This window comes from Aquila chrysaetos, chromosome 26 (assembly GCF_900496995.4).
Source record: "Aquila chrysaetos chrysaetos chromosome 26, bAquChr1.4, whole genome shotgun sequence".
NCBI classification, from domain to species: domain Eukaryota; kingdom Metazoa; phylum Chordata; class Aves; order Accipitriformes; family Accipitridae; genus Aquila; species Aquila chrysaetos.
The window spans coordinates 552,578-574,256 of record NC_044029.1 but is presented as its reverse complement, the minus strand read 5'-3'; the positions used below and the strand labels follow the sequence as shown (position 1 = coordinate 574,256).

General features: G+C 46.2%; 1 protein-coding gene across 5 annotated transcripts in view; it reads right to left on the bottom strand.

Annotated features, from left to right (window-relative positions):
* The window catches only part of GRIN2B (glutamate ionotropic receptor NMDA type subunit 2B), a 207,213-nt gene that overhangs the window by 166,698 nt on the left and 18,836 nt on the right, over positions 1–21,679 (bottom strand). For 4 of the 5 annotated variants that reach the window (XM_030002910.2, XM_030002912.2, XM_030002911.2 and 1 more), the window contains one exon: positions 2,824–3,252. In XM_030002910.2, coding sequence (XP_029858770.1) covers positions 2,824–3,234 — 411 coding nt within the window. In that variant the 5' untranslated portion in view covers positions 3,235–3,252. Of the gene's footprint in view, positions 1–2,823; positions 3,261–21,679 lie in introns of those variants that run through there. The other variant, XM_030002909.2, reaches the window with a different exon arrangement.

Here is a 21,679-nt window from a genome sequence, read left to right as displayed (position 1 = left end):
TGGCAGGTAGCTAACTTCCAGATGCATGTTAACTGAGATGAAGCCAGCCTATGGTGCACATCATACTATATAGACAGAAATATTGAGAGGAGAAAAGAAAATTCAGGCTTGAAATCCTCTTCTTTTTTTCCTTTTTGCCTGCCCTTTCATGTCTCAATTTACCAGCTTCACAGTTATTACAAAGCACTTTTTACACATGGACCCCAATTTCCTCCCAGACACACTTATTAAACCTTCATTGAAGGTGAAACAGAATTTCACATGCTACTCTAGGGAAGGCGGTTTGACTGAGGAGGTTTTTTGCACTAACCGCCAGAGAAGAGGGACACCAAGGCATTAGTGGTTTGTAGCGTTCTTTAGGTTTGCATTGGCACTACTGATCTCAAACACACAGGGAGCATAACGAAGCTGTAAGTGCAGGTCTGAACCTGTGAAATGCTGAGCAAGTTCAATCACAGCTGACTGCTGTGGGCCTTGAGGGGATGCTAAAAGAAAGAAGCAATCCATGCTTGCAGGATCAAACCCCAGCCACACAACTCATCTGCAAAGAACATGACTAAGAGTCACTAAAAGCAAAGCCTCTGTCAAGGCCCTCTGTGGAAAACGGATTGTTTAAGGACTTACCAGGCTGACTGCAGTATTTTTAGTAGAATATCAATGTATTTACTCTCTACCATATTTTAATTCAATTCATCAAATAAATGTTATCCATTAAAGATTACACACCTCTGAATCAGAAGCTGTAAAGGTCAGCCTTTTCAATGTATGTTTAAAAGAAATCTTGGCCTTTCCTAAAACTGCAGATCTTTGTACGTAACCTGCTTCTCCTGTCTGCAAAACTACAAAAAAAGGAGTTTGATAAAACAGAGGTCTCCATTCATAAGGCTTCCACCTTTGAGCTCGCCGTGGGCTGCCTGCCTGCCAGAATGCTCTTTAGAAGCAAGCCAGTGGGGTATACAGGGCAGTCACGGGAGATGCTGCCTTCCCAAGGAGAGACTAGAGATAGGTAGAAAGAAAAATCTTCACAAAGTTCAATAGGCCAAATTTCTCTTTGAATTACAGCAGCGTAAATCTGATCCAATCCTGCCAAAGGCAATGGAGCTATGCTGGATTTACACTGCAGGAATCTGAAATCAGAATTTGGCCTGTCACATTCAAAGTCACAAGGAATTTTTCCCAGTGCTTAGGAGGTCTGGCATCAGTAACACTTACGCTTGTTCAAAGAGGATGCAAAATGCCACCGTAAGCGTGAAATGCAGCAATCAAGTAATGCTTCAGACCTCTTTTCCACAGGCAGCGATAACCATGCAACACAGCAGGCAGGAGAGCATCAAGATACAGCACTGTTGCCTGACTGTCCTCCAGGACAGAAAAGCTTTATTGTGGGTGGAATGGGGCAGAATGACTTTAGCACATGTGCAACTATTCAAGGAGAGAGAGAAAAAAAGGCCTGTGATTATTTTATTCAGTGACTACTTTAGTTCAAAGGCTGATACGAAAAAATAACACTGCATATTAACTTTACGTTATTTGGCAACTGAACAGTTGGTCAAAGAGGGAGCAAATAATTTGTAATTAATTTATTCCCATCTACTCACCTGCAATAACCTGCACTGGATTATTTACTTACAAGGTAAATAAAACAGAAAGTGCCTGGATTTCTCAGCCCACTAGATCTCTTTCTGAGGAAAAGCTGCCACAGTGGCCAGCTTAATTCTCCCCCTTCATTCAATTAGACCCGATTTTGTCTAGTTAAATGTGTCAGATTCGCTTAAGAGTGACCTGTAAAAGAAAAAGGCTATCGGCTTGTGTCCCTGTTTACTTCTTTGCAATGCACAAAGTGTGGTCAAGAGGGTCTTCTCAACAAAGGGCTTGGCCCCGACTCTGTCTAGCACTGAGCCCGCAGGGAAAAGGACAGCCCACTTCTCTCGGGTATTCCCACTGGCTCACTGCAGCCCAGAGGCCGCTGTTAGCCACACCATCTGGCCAAATGCACACTCAGGTGTGAACTGCTGGGTCCCCTGTTCCTCCCAGGGGAAGACTTATATCAGGTCCAGCTACACCCCATGGCAGCTCCCCTAAGCTGAGAGTTACCATCTGGCCAAAGATGCTGCTCCCTCTGCATCTTGCCCTGTTCAAAACCAGTAGTGGGAAGGCATGTTTGTGTAGTAATTCCCCAGAAGACTGGCTGAGGCTTGGGAAAACAATGAAATGTCAGTGATATGAAGGAATAAAGTAGTGCAGTGGAAAAAGGAAAGACTTAGCTGGACTGGTTCAAACTGGTTAGTTGCTTAGCTAACACCTATTTAACTTCAGGAGCTGAAGAACACTTCTGAGAGGGGATAGCTTTATTGAAGATTCAATTATTTTCCAATTAAGATGTAAGAGCTGTATTAAATGTCCCTGAAAATACCACAATGTCCTCCAGCTGCATGCAGGAAAAACCCAAGCTAGCATACTCTGTTAAGGTAAAACACAGGTAAAAATAAAACCTTAAAAAAAAAATACATAAATCACAATTGTCAGGGGCTCTTTACCCTTCCTAAGAAAGAAGAAAAGGGCTGATTCTTTTGCAGCTCTTTTCTACCTGCTCCTTTCCCTCCTCGGTTTTTCTCTGTTGCAGATAATTCCACATGATTAATAGGCTCTTCTCAGCAGTGCTACACACAGTTAGCTCTTTTAATCTCTCTTTGAATCTGAGACTCTCTAATCCCCCAACCCTTCGGCCCCATGAGACTACACCTGAGGATCACAGAATAAGATATTTCTTTCTGGTTTAAGTTTTGATCTGCAGGTCTGCAATAGAAGGAAGCTCAAATTTACCTTATCTGCCATGATCATAGAGGAGCCTCCGTGGATGCCCAGGATGGGAGTGAGGGTCTGGGCAGAGATGAAGTCCAGGATCTGGGCAATGGCTTCCTGGTCTGTGTCATCAGCGAATACCACCCCTTGAATCTTCCGGTCTGACATGAGGTCACAGATGCGAGTGATGATGCTCTTGGGATCTGTCTCATTCATGGCCACCAGCTCCACCCGAGGCACCACTGAGAGGTGGTGGAAGTCATCTTTCTCGTGGGCATCTTTGATGGCCACTTCGTCTGAGGTCCCCACCAGGATGACCGCAATGCCAATGCTCGGGTGGCTTTTCTGGGCATGGGCCCCACTCCCTGTTGTCGCGAGGACTGCCAGCACCAGCCAAAACCTTGGAGAGTAGCACTCCACCCTGGGCCTCATCTTCGGCTCTTACACTCCCTGAGCGAGGAAGAAAAAAAAAGGAAAGGGGGAAATTAAGAGAAAGGGAAAGTGATTAATTGACAAGTCAGTCATGCACTCAGCCTTTAAGGCAGATCCATTGATATTCCTCAGCCACTAGCCCTCCTCCCACCAGTCCTTCTTGCCTGATGCCCAGCCCTTTGGCTACATTCATGGCTCTGTTAAAGTCAGGGGTGTCAGACCAGTCCAGTCTCTACTTCAGAGAACAGCTGTCAGCAGAAGATGGGATCATGTCATCTCTCAGGTCCCATGTCACTCTGAGACCCAAGTCAAAAGTGATAGAGAATTGTCCTCTGACGGCTGATCGGCTGTCTTTGTGAAACTGATCGCTAATGTCAAGCCCATGTCTAAGTGCTCACCCTCATCACAAAGGAATTACTGGTGTTTGTGACCAGTTTGGCCTTCTGCTGAAGGTATAGGCAGGGAGGCTGAATGGACCAGGCAGATAAGGACTCCCTTTTACTTTTTCAGCACAGGTCCTCCAGAATAAAGTGAGGACAAACGGACAAGGCCATTGGATGCATACGTATGTGCGTATCCATTGCATACAACCTTCCTACCATAGGGGGACACACAGCTCCAGTCTGTAGTAGTCAGCCATACGCCTTTCACACATACAAGGTTCATTTCTTTTTAAAAAGCAAGGAACACAAAATTTTCCAGTGGTCGTGGCGAAAACTGGATCATTGCAGTGTGGGGAAGACATTCCCTCCAAGCCCATATGACAGCTATTTTTGCCCAGAAACAGAAAGACCCACAGAGCTTACAAAGGTTCACCCTCAGCTACTACAGCCAGGGATATTATACTGATCTTTTCCCTGAACATGTCCACTTTATTTTGTAATCATAACAGTAGAAATGGAAAAACCCAATGAGGTCATCTCTCCAGCCCCTGCCTGAGCAGGACTGTTCCCTGCGGGATTGTTCCTAGCTCTTTCTTTATTCAGTCTCGTTTTAATAATAGTTCGCATTTCCACAGCACTTTTCATCCTCAAGGCACGTTACAAACACTAACAAATTAATCCTTGCAGCACCTATACAGTGTAAATATTAGAACTCACCCTGGTCTGGGGACAAAAGCAGAGCAGCATCCCCCCGTCCGCCCACCACCCCACTGTGGGAGGCAGTACTGCTCGGTGTGCCCACCCAGGGCCATGCTGCTGTCCCAAGGAGATTTCAGGCATTTCAAACTAAAGACGACTCCCCCTCAGCGCAAACGGTCCTGCTGAGCTATTCCTGCCCATAACTCTGTTCTTCAGCAGCCCAGCACATTTGAAATAAATACACCAGCCCTGCACTTCTTTACACTACACCTCTGATCTTGGGGATCCAGAAACAGGACCCTTCCATACTCTGCTGCTACACATGCCTCTATCAAATGAAGAGAAAGCCACGGCAGCAGGGACAAGGGTGGCAAGACTTTGGGGAAGCTGAAAGTCCATGAAACAGTCCTACCTGGCACTAGCCACCCATAGGCAAAGGGTGCAAGGGGCCCCATCTTGCCCTGCCCAAGAGAACACATAGGCTCAGCACCTGATCCCTCATTGTCATGCTAAGCAGAGAGAATGTATCCTGCATTGAAATTACCAAATAAGCAGATAATAAAATAGATAATAAATATGCACTAGAGGAACCAAATCCACTTAGGAGGCTGAAAGGGACCACGGGTGTGAAGTGCCAATCGATTCCAAACTCTCTGACGGATCCACTTTCTAAGAGATGCTCACAAGGAGAACCAAGAGACTTTGAGAGTTTGGCAAAATGAACAGCTAACTTCATTCCGGTGGGACTGTTATCCTCCAATTACGAGTCACTAAATTAGATTCCTTCAGAGTGAAATGCAGTCCCTGCTCCTGCAATGCTTTATTAACTTTAATGCACTCTATACGCTCTCTGTCTCTCACTCTCTTGCTCACTCACTTTAATGCTATATTTGTTCTCTTTAAAATATGTCTCCTGCGATCCCTCTGCATAGACTCACACAGTATATTACGCTTGGTTAGGCAATGGCTAGCTGTGATGCCCAGGGAGCAGGGCGTAGGTTTTTCCCAGCCCCTCTCCCACCAGGAATACTTTACAGGGCCTTCCAGCCCGTGGCTCGGATAGCAGCAATGCAGGAGCTATGCAGGCGATCGTGGCAGCTGTCTGCCTTCATGCCCAAATGCAGAATTCTCCCACTGGGAAAAATGCCAACCAAGAAACCCATTCCCTTCTCTTCACCTGCATCAAAGCCAATAAATCTCTAGCATCTACTTCCAGGCAGCAGCAAAGAGCCCAGATCCTGAAGAGCACATAGGTGTCAATCTGTTGGGTGTCTAGCTCATGGGATGTGCCCCCCAGGCAGATTTTTCCATTCAACACAAGATGATGGAGGTCCTTGTACAGTGCCAGATCCTCAGGCTTTGGCCAGATACGCAGCAACCTGCCAGGGCGAGGAAGAGGCAACTGCAAAGAGGAGGTCATCAGTGCCTCCACAGCCAACCTGGCATCTCCAATTTTGATCCTCAGCCATAATCCCCCTCTGGATCAGGCAGAGCAATGCTTAAGTAGCTTGTGTTGTACCACCCAAGACAGCTCTCCCTCCATCTCTTGCTCGCACTTACCACTTCTGTCATGCTCACAATGTGTTTCAGGTGCTCCATGGGTGGTCTGCATGCCAGAGACCAGTGTCCTTCTGACGGAATAGCAGGTACCAGGTCCAGGCTGGGCTCCCTCACAGGATGGGACCCAGAAATGTGATAAGGCAGGGGAATACCAATAAATCACACCTAACCCAGGGCCGAGCGGTGGTCTCCACCATTCAGCTCCCACAAGGCAGCAGCAGGTTCACAGTGCAGAGTTGAGCTGCTCAAAGTGCTCACAGTGTTACAATCCCTTCCCTACCCTGCTCAGGGCTGACTTCTGTTCACAAGCACTAGCCACTATCCACACTTCTGCTCACACGCAAGTGCTGGCTGTTGGAGAAAGGAACAAATGTCCCAACACAAACCCCATCTCCCTTTCCTCTCCAGTCTGGCTCACTACAAGCCCCTTTTGAATGTGTGCTAGTAGAGGAGAGGCAGGGGTAAACCAGCACAGACTTATTATCAGATTAAGGTGACCCCAGAACTATTATAAAAATGTGGTTTTGCATACACAACAGCAAGTTTTATCCATTAATTTCTACACTGTTCAAATGCAAAAGTTTGAGGCACCCAATTTCTACACTGTTCAAATGCAAAAGTTTGAGGCACCCAATCAAGGAAGCACTGGAGGCATCATGCAGACCTCCTTCTGAGTGATGCTCTTGTTTCCAGTGAAGAACAGAAACGGAGAAATTCACACACGGAGTAATTCACAAACATCTGACAAGGCTGCAGTTGTAAAATCTGCCCTTAGTTGTTTCAAGTAACTTTAATATTGCTAGAGTCTAATTTCACCAGTCAAGAATGATTTTAAAAACGTGCCAGTGTATTTTATTACAAAGTATTTTACATGAGCAGGTTTTTCCCTTGGTGGTGGTATGGGGCAACACAGTGTTTGGAGTCTTTTCTGTGATTTTGCCACTCCAAAACAACTTAGCAAATCCCAAACTCCAGTCTGGTTAGTAAAATCCTTTACACGTTACTCTACGCTATTATATTGTCCCTTACTCCCTGGAAAATAATATGTGACAGGGCCATTAGACAAAGTGGTTTTACAGACATATCTATATTTAGGTATAAACATGCCTGTAAAACCATTATACCTCTATAATCTCATTTTACTTACCAATAAAACATATCCACCATTGTAGAGGAATGCAGCATCTACTTAGTGCTGCAGAGCAATGTTACACAATCTCTGTTAAAATGGGAAGGGAAAGCTAACTTCTCCAACTGAAAATGCAAGAGGAATGTAGGTAGTCAGACAGTAATTATTCAGACTGGAATTTGGCCAGGACCAAAGGTTAGATTGCTTAAAAATATCATGGGAACCTTATTTGACACTGCATTTTTATGTGGATCAGATCTAAGATAAGTATTAATAGAAAATTATTAGGCTGCACAGGCAAAATACAGCTCAGCATTTAAAGATATTTCTAGACAATATTTCAAAATACAGAAAGTACACAAATAGGTCACTGTGCATTCAACCAGGCTAACTGTAAATAAAGTACTACTCAGGCAGTGTACAGCAAAGCTAGGCAATCTTCAGGTCAGATAAAGAAACTGAGGCAGAACAGGAGCTGGTCCCACGAGTTTGGGGGCAGTTCTGTCGTGTGCCAATGCTGGTACCTCCTTCTGCTGCAATTGTGCCAGCTGGGCAGCCTTGCACAATAGCCCCTTGGGAGGTATTTGCAGGCCCTCAAAACCCTACCTCCAAGCTCAGGACAGCAAGAGGAAACTAAGTCCTATAATACTGCAGTCCCAGACAAAAAGCTGTCTTGAAGGCAGTGAGGAAATTAGGAGGAAGGCAGTGAGGCAATAGGAGGAAGATGACGCTTGGGACAGGAGGCTGAACAGCGTGCACTAGCTATCAGCAAAGGGGACTTCTCAGGGATATTGGCTTCATCCTGGAGGAAGAAGAGCATCACCTACCTCCAGCCTCCCCCTCCTGTACTTGCCTCGAGGGCCATGGGGAAGTTCATATCCCAGTGCTTTCTGGGCTCTGCTCACTGGGAGCTCTGATGAGGTCCCAGCACTGCTTAGAGAACTTCAAGCCACTGAGTCTGAATTCAACAGCTAATTTTGCATCTGCACCAACTGCAATGCTGATTCCCAGCCCTACTCTCATCCCTGATCACTAGCCCAATTCCAGGACTCACCACCACCCTCAGTCCCACTACTACCTAGAGACTGATGTCCTGCCAGCTCCAGTGTTAGCCATCAGTGTTACCCTGCACTTCAGTATTTGTTCATCTTTGACAGCATCTTAAATCACACTGGCTTCATTTTTCAGACAGTTTGAGCAGTATCAGACAATGATTCAAAAAGCAATCCTTGTGTTTCAGGCCCTAGTTGGGAGTAGGAAGAAATCCACCTTACTTGTGAGATACTCTACAAGACTGGAAGGTGCTTTGTGCCTGGTATCTAACACACCACCAGGGAATAACAGCAAGTGCACTAGAAGAAGTTGTAGGGAAGTTAACATTGCACTAGACGTGCTACTGGGCTGTCTGACAAGGAAATAACTGTAGGTCCAGACCAAAGACGAACACTATTTCTATGTTTACCAACTGCAGAAGAATGGTATATATTTAATCTTTTTGTCTACTGCTTGCCTTACAGGTAAACTGCAGGAGCTAAGAAGACCCATGCAAAGAAAGGGGCAGGACTGATTGCAACCTCATAAACTGTTACTCCTAAGAGCTGGGGCTTAAAAGCTATAAATCAGACCATAATTTACACCTAAGTTTCTCCAACTTCCTGATTTTTGGCAACCCAATTTCGGCTTAGGACAGCCTCCCATTCCCCTGGTTACTGCCATCTCCCCAATCCAGACACGCTGCATATTTTATACCTCTGAAGAAGCATTCCTCATGTTCTAACACTGCTTTAACCATTGTCCTACTGCACCTTCGGCCCAGGCTATTCGTATGCTGACAACTCTTGCACTGCTGTTCCCCATGTTACTGCTTACCAGGTAGGTGACATAAGTGCCCATAAATCTCCTTCTGGCTCACAGCCCTGTTGTTCCAGGAATTTTGTAAACAGAGACAAAGGAGAGGGGGATGGATCTGGGGCACAGTGGATGCGTCTTCGAAGCGCCTGCACACTTCAGGTGCTGATAAACAGAATGAATGATACTGCAGGAAAATCTCCATACATTCAGAGTAGGAAGATGGCTGAGACTAGAGACAATAGAAAGTGCCATGGATAGTGATAAATGCAAGAACAATCCAGCACCTGGACCAAAATTGTGGTGACTCTGAGTAATCACCCTCCCAAGGGCACTTCAGTAGTTTTAGATGAAAACTTGTAGAGTTTAGTTTATTTAACTAGCTTTGAACATCACTTATATTCTCATTCTAATATACAAATGTTCCTATGACAGTGGTAGAACATTTCTCCGAGGAGAAGGTTTTCTTTCTGCTCTTCACAACCACTGCCTCTCCAACACATACCTTTGTCCACGCCTGTAATGTCCCACAGACTCATTTCTATCTAACTTACAAAATGCTTCTTTTTTCCCTTACTTCTCCCAAGTCAGCCTTTTTTGGGGGGGAATGCATCACACACCCCCAATCAAAGGCTTCAAAGCCCTTGGAGCTCTTTCATTACCTTGCTGTTAGCTTTACTGCCATGGACACTGTGTGGAAAGTAGCACATGTTTACTTCTATTCTCTATTTTCTTCTAAGCTGTTCTTTCTTTATTAAACCCGGTACAAATTCCTCCCTGACTTGGGCAGTGTCAGATTCATCCCATATATCAAATACTCATTCCTCCCCATCTCCAGCAGTTCTGTCTATCCAACAGGTGTATCCAAAGATAAGGTGAAAAAGTGCTTCCCCTTTTTCTGCCCCACGCAAAGAAAAGCAATTCTCTCCCTACACTTAAGGCGGTACAAAGAATGCTTTGATCATCAATTAGACCCATATCATTCCCAACAGATGAAGAACTATGCCTCATTATTGTAAGCTTGCCCAAGGGTAAGTTCCCAGTGTCCTTCCCACTTCCTCCCACCCACATATTTTACATATCATGGGTGATGGCTGATACAGCCACAGCCTGCAAGCTTCTGTTGAGACCAACACCAAGTGATTCATAGAAATTACAAATTAAAATTCTCTGCTTAATAGTCTTGCCCTTCCCCCAGTCACTTCAGGATTGCTGTCTACAGCATCTGCTTTAGCACACTACCTGCTCTGAAACGACTCAGACAATAGGATTACCACTGCCAGGAGACGGCTCCAAGGCTCACATTTAGAAACATTTCCCTAAACTCAGCCTAAATTTTCCCTTTGCTCAGCTGTCCTGTTACTTTAATAATATCTCCTTCATTCAGCCTAAACAATTTCTCCCTCTCAACTCACCGTTTCCACCCTGAAGACACTTGTAGATGGTTATCTGATCACCTCTTGGAACTTTGCTGCAGCAGCAGTTCAGCTGTGTTCATCCCTCCTCCTAAATTGAGTCCCCTTGGGTCCTCATCAGGATGAGGGAGGGAGGATGAAGGTAATGGCGGGGCAAGGGAGAGAAGGAGCGAGTCTGACCTGCTTACCCAGGCTGGCACACACATGCAGAGCTGCGGGAGTCAGTGTCACACACACAAAAGCCATTAAGCGAGACAGCAGGTCAGTCTGGCATTGCCCAGTGCCAACTTCTAAATGCCAGGGCATAGAGGCTTGGCACAGCCATCGCTCTCTGCAAGCCCGGCTGGCGGAGCCAGGCTGGAGCCACCGTTCCCCTGCCAGGATCTCACACACACCCCCAGCATCCCGCTTGGACAAGTTTAGAGGGATGAGACAGTCCCTTCCTGCCAGAGACTGAAATATCCTCACCACCTGGAGGGTTCAGTTGCTACAGCTGTCACTCCCTGCATGCTCCATTTGAAACAAGGGTTTCAAAGCTTACAAGACATGCACCGTTTCCCGCTTCCAACCGTCGTCTGCCCCATCTCAGAACTGGATCCAGGCTCAGAGCGAGATCATCAAAAGCAAGGGACGTGTCGCTGTGTGTGCAGGACCCCTCCAAAAGGATTTCAGCATGGCTGAAAGCAGCTTTGCCTCCTGAAGCGCAAGACTGGGTTTAAACAGGCAGCAGAATGCTGCACCAACCCCATGCCGGTTTTGCCAATTAAATCGAACTGGAATAATTTGGTAATCCATGTGGCAATCCCTTCCTTCCTTTCTTAACTCTCCACTTCCAGTTTTCATTTCCAAGCAGGAATCAACAGCACATTAATAACATGAGGACATTAAAGACTGCAATTTCCAAAAGCTAGAGATTTAAATACCTCAGATCCATGAGAAACACACATTTAACTTCACTTGGATGGTTTGAAGAAGCACATCCTCAGCATTCCTCAATAGTTGGTGTATTCATTTGAAGTTTTCTATTCAACCTTAATCAACTCTGCAATTTGTGCATTGGCAGATTGTTACATTGAATTTGAAAATTTAAAAAATGAAAACTTTTACTTGCAAGAGTGGAAGGACTTTCCTGTTCCCCAGACTCTCTCATGCACCTCATTCAGTACCTGTTCATTCCCTGCATCATTTCCTTAAAGGGAAAACACAGAGCAGGCAGGCACAGACTGCACTGTCTCCTGAAGGCAGCTGCCAAACACCACACTGGTCCTGAAATCCCATGGGTTACTCAAAGTCTCACATCAAGAGACAGTCTTAAGTTCTTTGGATGCCAGATGCAAACACTGTAAAAGCCAAATCACAAAGGCTTCTTAAAACGTACCATAAGTGGGAAAGAAAGTACGATTTTTCTTTTTTTAGGCAGAAATTGGGTGATTCCTTCTTCTACAATATTGAGAATACCAAAAAGGGCATCTGAACCAGACGGAGACAGCCTCACACTACACCTGCACTTTGAATACAGTCATCCAGTTTGCTGCCAATCTCCTTCAGATATAATGCGTTACATGGGATAAAGCTTTAAAACATAAACCTGCCTGTTCCTTAGGAAAGATCTTCATGGGTGCATGTTTCAGTCTTGCAGCCCATGCAACAAGGGCAATCTAGGAGAAACTATTCACACTGCCTCTGCTCATTGAGGCACCATTACAGTAAATACTAAACAGCCCTAAAGCAGAGTGCCAGAGCTCACCAGACCTGATCAGGTTCTCATAAAGGTGTTACAGACAGCAGAAATCACAGCGAAGGTGGCTCGATGCCTGAAACACCAAGATGCAAGGGGGGCAAAGAGGCTGCTAAGTGGAGGCAGCGGGGTGGAGAGAGAGATATGCATCCTGTGAGCTGGTCCAGGACAAAGCCGCAGTGCTACGGACACTGATGGGCCGCATTTCACAAACTGCCAGCATCCCTCAGAAGCCTCGTGACCTCTTGATTTCCACCGGTATGCAGCATTTTGGAAAATGGGGTTTAGTCACCAAGGGACCCTGTGAAAACAGCAGCCTTGCTTGTGAAATGAGACGGGGAATTAATCTGGAGGTGAGAGGGACCAAGACGTGTTTTCAGCATGGGCAAAAAGGCATGCCACAGCCCTTGGAGCCAAGATGGGTCAAAAGATGGCGCCGGTCAGGCCACTAGAAATGATAGACGAGTACCCAGAAAACTTTGTTATGAGTCTCCTTCCTTGTAATTGCCTGTCCCTTGTCCCTTCCCTTTTCCTCACTCTGATCCTTGGTAAAGGACTTTTATGTTCCTATCACTACTTATAGAAAAACAAAATAAAATCTACCTAGGAGAAGTAACAAGGGAAACCCAATGTGCGACACCAAAAAAGAGTGCCATGCAAGATGTTTGGAGCTGTACACTCCCAACCCAGAAGCATCCCAAAAAACACTCATCCCTTTAGAAAAACTTGATCCTTACAATAAGTACTAACGCCAGGATGAAGGGAGAATTGACAACTGCAAATCAGGAATCTTTTGGGTGGTCTCATTTTTCTTCTCCTTTCCCTCTTTACTCTCCACGCCCAACACTCTCCCCTTTCCCAATTTTTCTCTCCGAGTTCAATGACCAGTAAGGCACCAGCCATCAAGCCACTGGATACAATATGCTTTCACAGTACATTAGTGCTGTGCACCAGACCATGCTGTGCCCGCGATTGTATGACAGGTCAGGGCCGATTCGTTTTACCGAGACCTTCAATCAATAGTGTCCGGAAAGCTTTCCCAGCTGGAGGGACCCAGCCCAGCAGCCACTGACCTCTCCCTCCGCTCAGCACTCGATCATATTTATAGAGTTGCAGTGACAGAAACATACATAGGCAAAGCCACATCTGGACCACGGCTGGTCATTGGCTGTTGGTGCTTGAGGGACAGGGATGGGAAGGCCCAATCCAGTGCAAGCAAACAGATTAGATTTGGCTCAGCTGAATGCCATTTCCCTGCATTTTTTCCTCTACCCTCTGTTTTCTCCAGCCTCTCAAATTCATTCATGCTGGCTGCTTCAGCCACCTTTCCCAGTAGCCCACCTAGCTGTTCATTCCTCCACATGCCGGCCAATGCATACAAGGACATACCAGCCCATGCCTCTTCCCAGCCCAGCTCCACCAGTGGCTTCCTCAGGGTGCAGCTCAGCCCCCTTGAGCCACATCTCATTTACACAAAAGTCACTATACCTTACATTTGCAGCAGGGAAAAAAAGCATTAGTAGAAAGAGTAAGAGAGAACAACAACCAAAACCAAACAATTGTCACAATCTTTATTCTTTAATACCCTACCAGTAAATAAAAATCAATACTGTGGACAAAGCATAGTCCTGAGTTACTTATGCTTTAAGGTCTGTTTACACTTTTAAAACAGCATAAGAGGGCTTAAGTATAAGAGAAAACCCAGAATTTCAATATTCCCAATGAACTTCCTTCAAGATACAATATATGCCCTAATCTACCACCCTTCTCAGCTTTCTCCATTCATCACTTATCTCTAATCCATTTTTTGTCCTTCATGGCTCCCACAGTCATTCCATTCCTCAGTTTAAGCACTGTCATATTTTTGGTCCATCCTTCATACCTCTTAGCTCACTTCTGTTCACACTGTTAGGAATCTGGTTTTAAATCTTGAAAGCATGGAGGGAATGAACCACAAGTGAAGTCTTGTTCTAATCCCTCATACCACCATCTAAAATCAATAACCATTTTTTGAAAGTGTAAACACCATTGTTTTCTTCCTCACCCTTTGCCTTATTCTCCTCATCAGAAAGAAGGAGATGCATCTTCTCTGCTTCATAGAGTTAGAATGTTTAATTATTTATGGTATTTAAAGTACTTTTGGCTCTCAAGCGATAGAAGCTACAGGAGCTGACATTATTATTATTGCTTTCCATTGCACTTCCCCGAAGGCAGCAATGTCTTCTTGTGAGATCATACCCAACATTACTCACAGGATCCCAAGAGAGTGTATTAAAACCTGTATGTCCAAGATCTTCAGGACAATAAATCCTAGTTTAGCTAGGAGCAGAGAGAAAGGAATTGCTGTAATACCATAAATAGTTGTCGGTTTCCAAGCAAAATCCCTGATATTCAATATCGACTTTACCACATTGACTCAAACTGCAAAATACTGCTGATCAGTAGTTTCTCGTGAAACATGTTGTCAGCAAATGCCGGTTTGTTAAGCCTATTCTCATGAAAATATCTCAACTCATGACACAATTTCACCTACTCCAGAGCAGCATCCTTGCTGGCAAGGAAGAGCAAGAGCAATGCAGAGCTTTGGAGAGTGAGGCAGAGCTGCAGTGGTCAGCCAGCCTGCCTCCAGGGTCTGGGCTAGAAGTGCAGCTCCTCTGAGCACTAGGACCCATCCATACACCAATTTTAATCCAGACCTGGAAATCTCCTGTCTCATCCAGAGATCTGCTCTGTGGGTCTGCCATGGAACCAGGAAGTCTCGTTCCAGCAGCTCTCAGATGGTGGAAACGTAAAGCCCAGCTCCATCCCAATTCACTTGCAGAAACTCAAAATACAAGATCTCCTAGCCATGAGTCTCAGAAATGGAGGCCCTTGGACCCTGGATTTAAACAGATCTGGAGAAGGTGGCCAGACCAGAGTCACCATGCTTTTATAGCTTAGCCAGAAAGTCCTGGGAGCTCTGGTTCCCTCCTAAACAAAAATCCTGGTCTTACACGATGGAGCCTGGAGACCCCGAGAGTCCTGGCTGGGGCTACACTGTCAGTACCACCAGAAATCTGGCATTCATAGAGAAGTCCTCAGATGTAATTCTGGGGGCCCATGGCCTCAGGCCAGGCCATGAGTGAAAGTGCCCCACAGCTGCAAACCATGCAAGCCCTGGGAGGAGCTGGGGAAAGAAACTAATAGCTGTGACGCTTCACTGCACTTATTAGTCCCTTTTATCAGTTCCTCTGAACTTGTAGTTTCCCAATATTTGCAGGGAGAGGGAGGGAATCTTGCCATTAAGTTCAGACTAAAACTAAGTTTCTACCTCTGAATGCACCCCACCTCGAAAACCTGCTTGCAGCCTGTTGCCCTGTGATTCTGTCAGACTTCACAAACTACACTGCATGGTGCCTGCTGAGCACCTGAGTGAGACCTGTGGAGAAACACAAGGGGTTTCAAGGGGTGCTGGCAGCCACAGGGTATCTGTTGTCATTGACAAGTGTACAGAGAGCAACTGCTCTGCTTCGGGGGATTTTTTTGTTGACCAGAGACAGTCAATAAAGGCTGGAGTAGTCCTGGAGTGAAGAGAAAAGATGTTGTAGTCCACCCCAACACAAATTCTTCTTCCAGTTCCAATAATTTCCTGGGTTACACTGCCATAGAGCAATGTTGAAAGACTAGTGCGTTCCCACTGCAGAATTAAGTATAAGGTAAAATGACGGGGTGTATGTGGTTTTTTTATATATACATACACTATATATATATTTTTAATATAAATATATATATATTTGTTATTATTGTTTATTTTTACATATATAAAATGAGCATATATGCGCTCCATCTCATCTTCGACCTGCAGACAGGGCTGCATTTCTTTGAAGGAGGAAAGCAGGAGGGAGAAGCAGCTCTTTGCAGGATGGCCAGTTACCCCTTTCCTGCCAGGCCTGAAATGGCACCAGTTCCTAAATGCACTAAATCCCTCTATTCCTAAAAACAGGAAAACTCAAAAACAGCCAGGGAAAGGGAAAAAGAAAAAAAAAAAGAGAGGGAAAAAAAAGGCGGAGACACTTTCAAGTTGCATCCCTTTTACGTCCAGGCTGGTTCTTACAGGAAATCAGCTTCCAGGATAGAAACTCAAACCTTGCTGCCACACCAGGGGTCAGTCCCTGGTACAGAGCAGCTGCTCTCCCTCCTGAGAGTTGTTTCTGGGGTGGAGACAGAGGCACCACTCAGCCAGGAGGTGGGGGTTTAGTGGCTATAGCATCAAGGCTGTTTTCACACTGCCCATCTTGAAGTGCTAGAGTAGCACTGAGGTGCCAGTCCCGTCCTGTCCTGTGAAGGGCTTTTGTACAATCCTGAGGTTATAGTGCCATATAACCATCACGTTAAAGCATTCAGTTAGCGACAGGCTGCAGTCTTTAGCTAGGTCTCACCCTTGTTTGTATATGACAGTACCAATATTGACATCCTGAACAGCCAAAGATTATATGCTGCAAATATCACCTGGCCCCTAAAATGAAGTAGAGAAAGCAAACCAGGTTGCCTATATGAACTGCCTCTCCAAACCTTGCCTCAAGCTCACCACTCATCTCCCTGGAACTTCCCGGGGCTACGCTCACTTTGGGGTTTCCTTGTTTCCCCTTCTCATCACAGCTTTGACACTCCTCCAGGCCAGGTTTGGGCCACAGAGCTGAACCACAGGCCCACAGGCTCCCCGGTTTCAAAAAAAAAAAAAAAAAAACACAACCCAGGCCTTAGATGCCATGCTGGCTCCCTGCAAAGCCTCTCTGACACAGCCCCTGCTTTGGTGTCCTGTCAGGATGACACTGTGACAGGACCTCATTTCCAAGCCAGGAGGCATTTTTGCATGCAGCTGCATTGATTGTTATATATATGAAGATGCCCAAGTGCAGTAAAATTCCTGGAGGCCTCTGCACTACGCATTTCCGCTGCCTCTGTGCCAGAGGGGTGTAAAGCCCCTCTGATGTCATGTGGCAGCATTTTAAACCCACTTTGCGCAGGTGTTAGCACCTTTGTGAGGCACTGGATGCCACGGGAGGGGGCTCACGATCTATAAACACAGCATACATCCAGACAGCAGCCTCTGGCCATGCTCCCTGTGGTATTGGTCTCAGGAAAGAGAGGAAAAGCTGGGACAAACAAGACACATATGCATTATCACCTGACTGCATTGCCTGGTGTTGCTCTGGGATCCCCTTCCTCTCGTTTGTACTTTGCCTTCTGAGCCTGCAAAGCTTCAGGGACCCTAAACCACCTCCCTGACCGTATTCCTACTACTGCCCTGTCACGAGCCCATCCAGAGGCCGGGGATACTTTGGCAGGACTAAAAGCAATACCCATTTATCACTCCTCCTTTCCTAATTAAAGAGATCAGAGGACATACCAGACCACAGCCGAGCTCCTGGCCCTGGAGCTGAGGTGAGACAGGGGGCAAGCTGTGCAGCCCCTCTGCCTGATTCCTTTACCCAGGCTGGCCTGGCACACAGCTAAGGGACTGTCCTCTCCAGATCCATCTGACTTACAGCTTCCCCCACTGCTAAAATTTTTATTTATTTATAAAAAGCAATTGCCTAAAAGTATACATACATAGAAACCCCCCTCAAACACAAAATATCAGGTGCCCTGACATTAGGGAAAGAGGAAACACTCAGGCAGTGCACAAATTCCCCAAGAGAGGTGCTCAGGCTTGAGTTACTGCCAAGATGACACCTGTAGGGAAATAAGCTACCAGATGCAAGGGAATGGACTGGAGGAGCCCAGAGCAATTCGGGGGGGGGGGGGGAGAAATAAAACAAAAAATTTATCAGGCTGGTTTGCCCATCTTAGTTATTATGCTTTACAGAATTTACAGGTGTCTTTCACTCCTTATGTCTGCTGAAGCAGCTTCCCAAATGTCCCAGTACCTGCTTCAAACCATCTGGCCTGCCATACCCCATCCCAGCAGACTCCCAGCCAAAAAGGCTTCAGTACCTATTGCAGCACAGAAAAAAAAGAGCTATCTTCTCTAGCCACTGTGACCTCACCCACTCTCCTCTTCCCTCTACCTAAAGGCCCCCCACTTCTCTCAAACAAAAATAATCTCATACATAAGCATACACATCCCAGCTTTCAAAGCAATGCACCTTCCCAATCATCCCTTTGGCAGCGGCCACAAGGAGACAGTCACATCTCCCTCACGCCCTCAAACCCACACTTGTGCAACAGCAGCAGTGGTGTGAACAGAGGATATGTCCCATGCCAACAGAAATGTGAAATGAAGAGGTTGATGCTTCACCAGATGGATTTGGACTTGTCACAGCAGGGAGAGAAACCTACTTCAAAAACCTGGCCCTGGCGCTAATCATCATCTCCTGGACTGGTAGCAAAGAACCGCTGCAGCAGTTGGGGCTGAGTACCAGATGCGAGATGACAGGGATGCGGAGCAGCAATCACACAGGGCGAACGTGGAGGCAGTAAGAACCACGGGCTTCCTCTGGGACTGCAACACGTTCAGGCAGGCAGCATGTTTGGAGCAAGACCAGAGGAAAAGATGCACACATCAAACAGTCCAGGAAGCAAGGTAATTAAGAGCCAAACCACCTGACCACAGCTCATAATGAACAGTATCAAAACACTGCAAGCAATGGGTGAAAGGAGAAGAGCAAGCTCTAGAGAAGGCTCTGCAGCATAAAACATGCGGTACACCAGCCTACCTACAGAGCTCACTAGCCCAGCAGACTTTACCCTCCCCAAACCAGTATCAGCCCACAACCACCACTAGCGCCGGTGCTCATCCACACAGCCCCTCTAAAAGGCCATCTCCTTAGACATCATGCCTGAAAAGTCAGAGCACCACCAGACAACTGTACTTTGTACAAGTGAAACCTGCTGTTGTCCAGCACACTGAAGGAAGTGGAGGAAGGTCCTTGCCCCTTCTGCACTGTTTGCTGTGTCCCAGGAGACAATCTTCTGCCAGTACAGAAAATACCACCCCATATTGAAACCTTGCCTAGAGATAGCCCCGCCCCACTTCTTTTTTTTTCCCCAACCTTCACTGGACTTTTGTTTGTTTTTGATGGGCCTCATCCCAGCACAGGGGGTGTCAGCCAGTTGAGTGGGCACAGCTGACACAGCAATCTACTGCAAGCCTACAATCGGTGGGACAAGGGGACCCCAGGAGGATAGATGTGACCATGCTTCCAGTTGGATGACTGAGCGCATACACTCTTCTCCTACAAAGGTTTCAGCCAAAAAGGGACTAAAAGGAAAAAGGCTGCCCCATAGGCACAGTTGCAGAACAGCGGGCACAAGCGCCAAGAGCAAAGCAGATAGCGCTTGCAGATAGATGAGCTGCATCATGGAGAAAGGGATGATAGAGATGCTTTCCCTTTCCTTGTCCTCAGGGTGCTTCCCTGAGTCAAGGGGTACCCACTCCCCAAAGAGGCCATCAGCCTGCACCCTCCTCTAGTCACGTGTGCTTTTCTGAGGAGGTGGGAATGGTCAGTTAGATGCAGTCAGTGACTCCACTCCTCCATCACAGGCTGACATCCATTCCAGGTGCAATGTACACAACCATACACCAGTGAACAACGATCAGAGAAAGAGGGGAAAAGCTAAGGGGAAGGAAACAGCAGGGCAGAGAAAGTGAGGACAAGAATGAAAGTGGAAAGTGAGGACAAGAATGAAAGTGGAAAGTGAGGGGAATGGTGAAAAGAGGAGATAAGGATGCGAGAGAGCGCAGAGAGGGAGTTACTTTGCAAGCAGTAGCTAAAAATCTCCCAACATTTACAGCAAATGATGCATGAAATACACTGTCAGGAATGTGATGCCCAGAACCTATTGCTGCTAAATATTTAATCTGATTGGCAGGGAGCCGTTAAAACCTCAGTGTCTGGATCTCAGGCTTCTACAGAGCAACAGGTAAAGTAAATACATCAACATGTAGTGATTCACCTTGGGTGCCATCAGCCTTTCCAACCTGCAGCATTGCACAGGAAAAAAAGTTGTCAATAGATAACAACAACAGCAGAAACAGGCTACAGGAAAGACACAGCTTATGTATCTTGGCTCCCACTGCAAGCTACAGACAAGTGGAAGGTGGATATGCTGAGCGTGTTCTTCAGAAATTACAACACACTGCTGCAAAGATCTCATGCGATGCAGTTCATGCCTCTCAAGCACTATAAAGTCACACAGACTTTAGTGTACCGCTTATAGTGGTGCATTGGGGCGGCAGCTCTAACAGCCCACACTTCCCTGCATGTAATCCCTAAAGCCAATCTGCGAGCAGACCAAAGGCTGCCTCCAGCAATCAGCTTCTACCGCCCGTCGAGCATGAAGCAGGTCAGAACGTCCTACATATGCGTCTCCTAATGCCAGCACACCAGAGCGCAGCAGGGCTGGTGGGGTACATGCAGGTATGCAGCCCTTTGGGGTAGGAAACCTCATTAGTCAGTACTGCAGCATAGTGAGGGGACAGCAGGACAGCCAGCTGCTAGCAGTAGCATATACATGCGTACATTCACCTCCAGTGCAGGCTCCCACTTTACTGACTCTACCCACACAACCTTCAGAGCGGCTGCTGTCCATGTCAGCTCTGGTGTCCCGCAGCTGGCATCTGAGCTGAGTCTGTGCACCCAAACAGCCACTTCTTGGAGCTTTGCAAAGCAGAAGGATTATGTTTGGGCAAAGCTTTTGCAGTTTCACACTACAACTCCATTCTGACTCAGAGGCAAACCCAGCCACTCAAGAGATACTCTGGGGAAAGAAACAGACTTTCTTCTTAATCATTTTGTATTGTCCAAACAAACTCATTTCTAGAATGAAAGTGTTTAGGGGGGTTATTTATTTATTTATATATAATATAACGTTTTACATTTTCCAAAGCTAACTTAAAAGGTAGAAATATTCTGCCCTGCTGTAGAGAGCTCCAGACCAAGTTCCTCACCATCATACAATACACCAGCAACAGGAGTGCATTTCTGCCTAAGGACTCTACAGGTCCAGGGCATGTGGTTGACTCACTGCACTGGCACTGACAAGTCACAAACTGCATAAGCCCAGTGGCTGCCTTCCAAAAATGAATAAATAGATAAATACATACATAAGAAGTGGAAAGTCATGACAAACATAGGGAAAAGCAACATGCCCCATACTTGTTTCACAGAGGAGATGGGATTTTACTGTATCCAAAACCCCATCTCACACAGCACATCTGCAAATCTCACACTGGCTGTGGAGCCTTGGAAGTCTGGGATGAGGGCTTCGCAGGTAACACAGCACTGAGCACGGAGATCTTCTCTAGGCATAGATTTTGCAGGACTCATCATAAACTGGTATTCACCAGCATAAATCTCCCATCATATTCCCCATTCTGTATTTCTGGCTGCTTCCCTGTCCCTGTCACAGCTGTTCAAGGAGCTGACTTCATCAGAATATGCTTTGTGAAGTGCTTTTCTGCTCTGTACGATGCTTTTGCTTTATTTCTTTCAGTAAGTGCCAAACCACTGAAGAATGCCAAGGTTAGAGCTCTGAAAGTCAAGACCAAGTAAAGAGTAAGTATTCTTCTATGGCATCATCAGCTGAAAAGTCTCAGGGCACCTCACAAACACAAAAGAAAGTGTGACTTTTGAATACAGCTGTATGGTGTGCATGTCCATCATACCAGCTCACAGATGAACAGGTATAG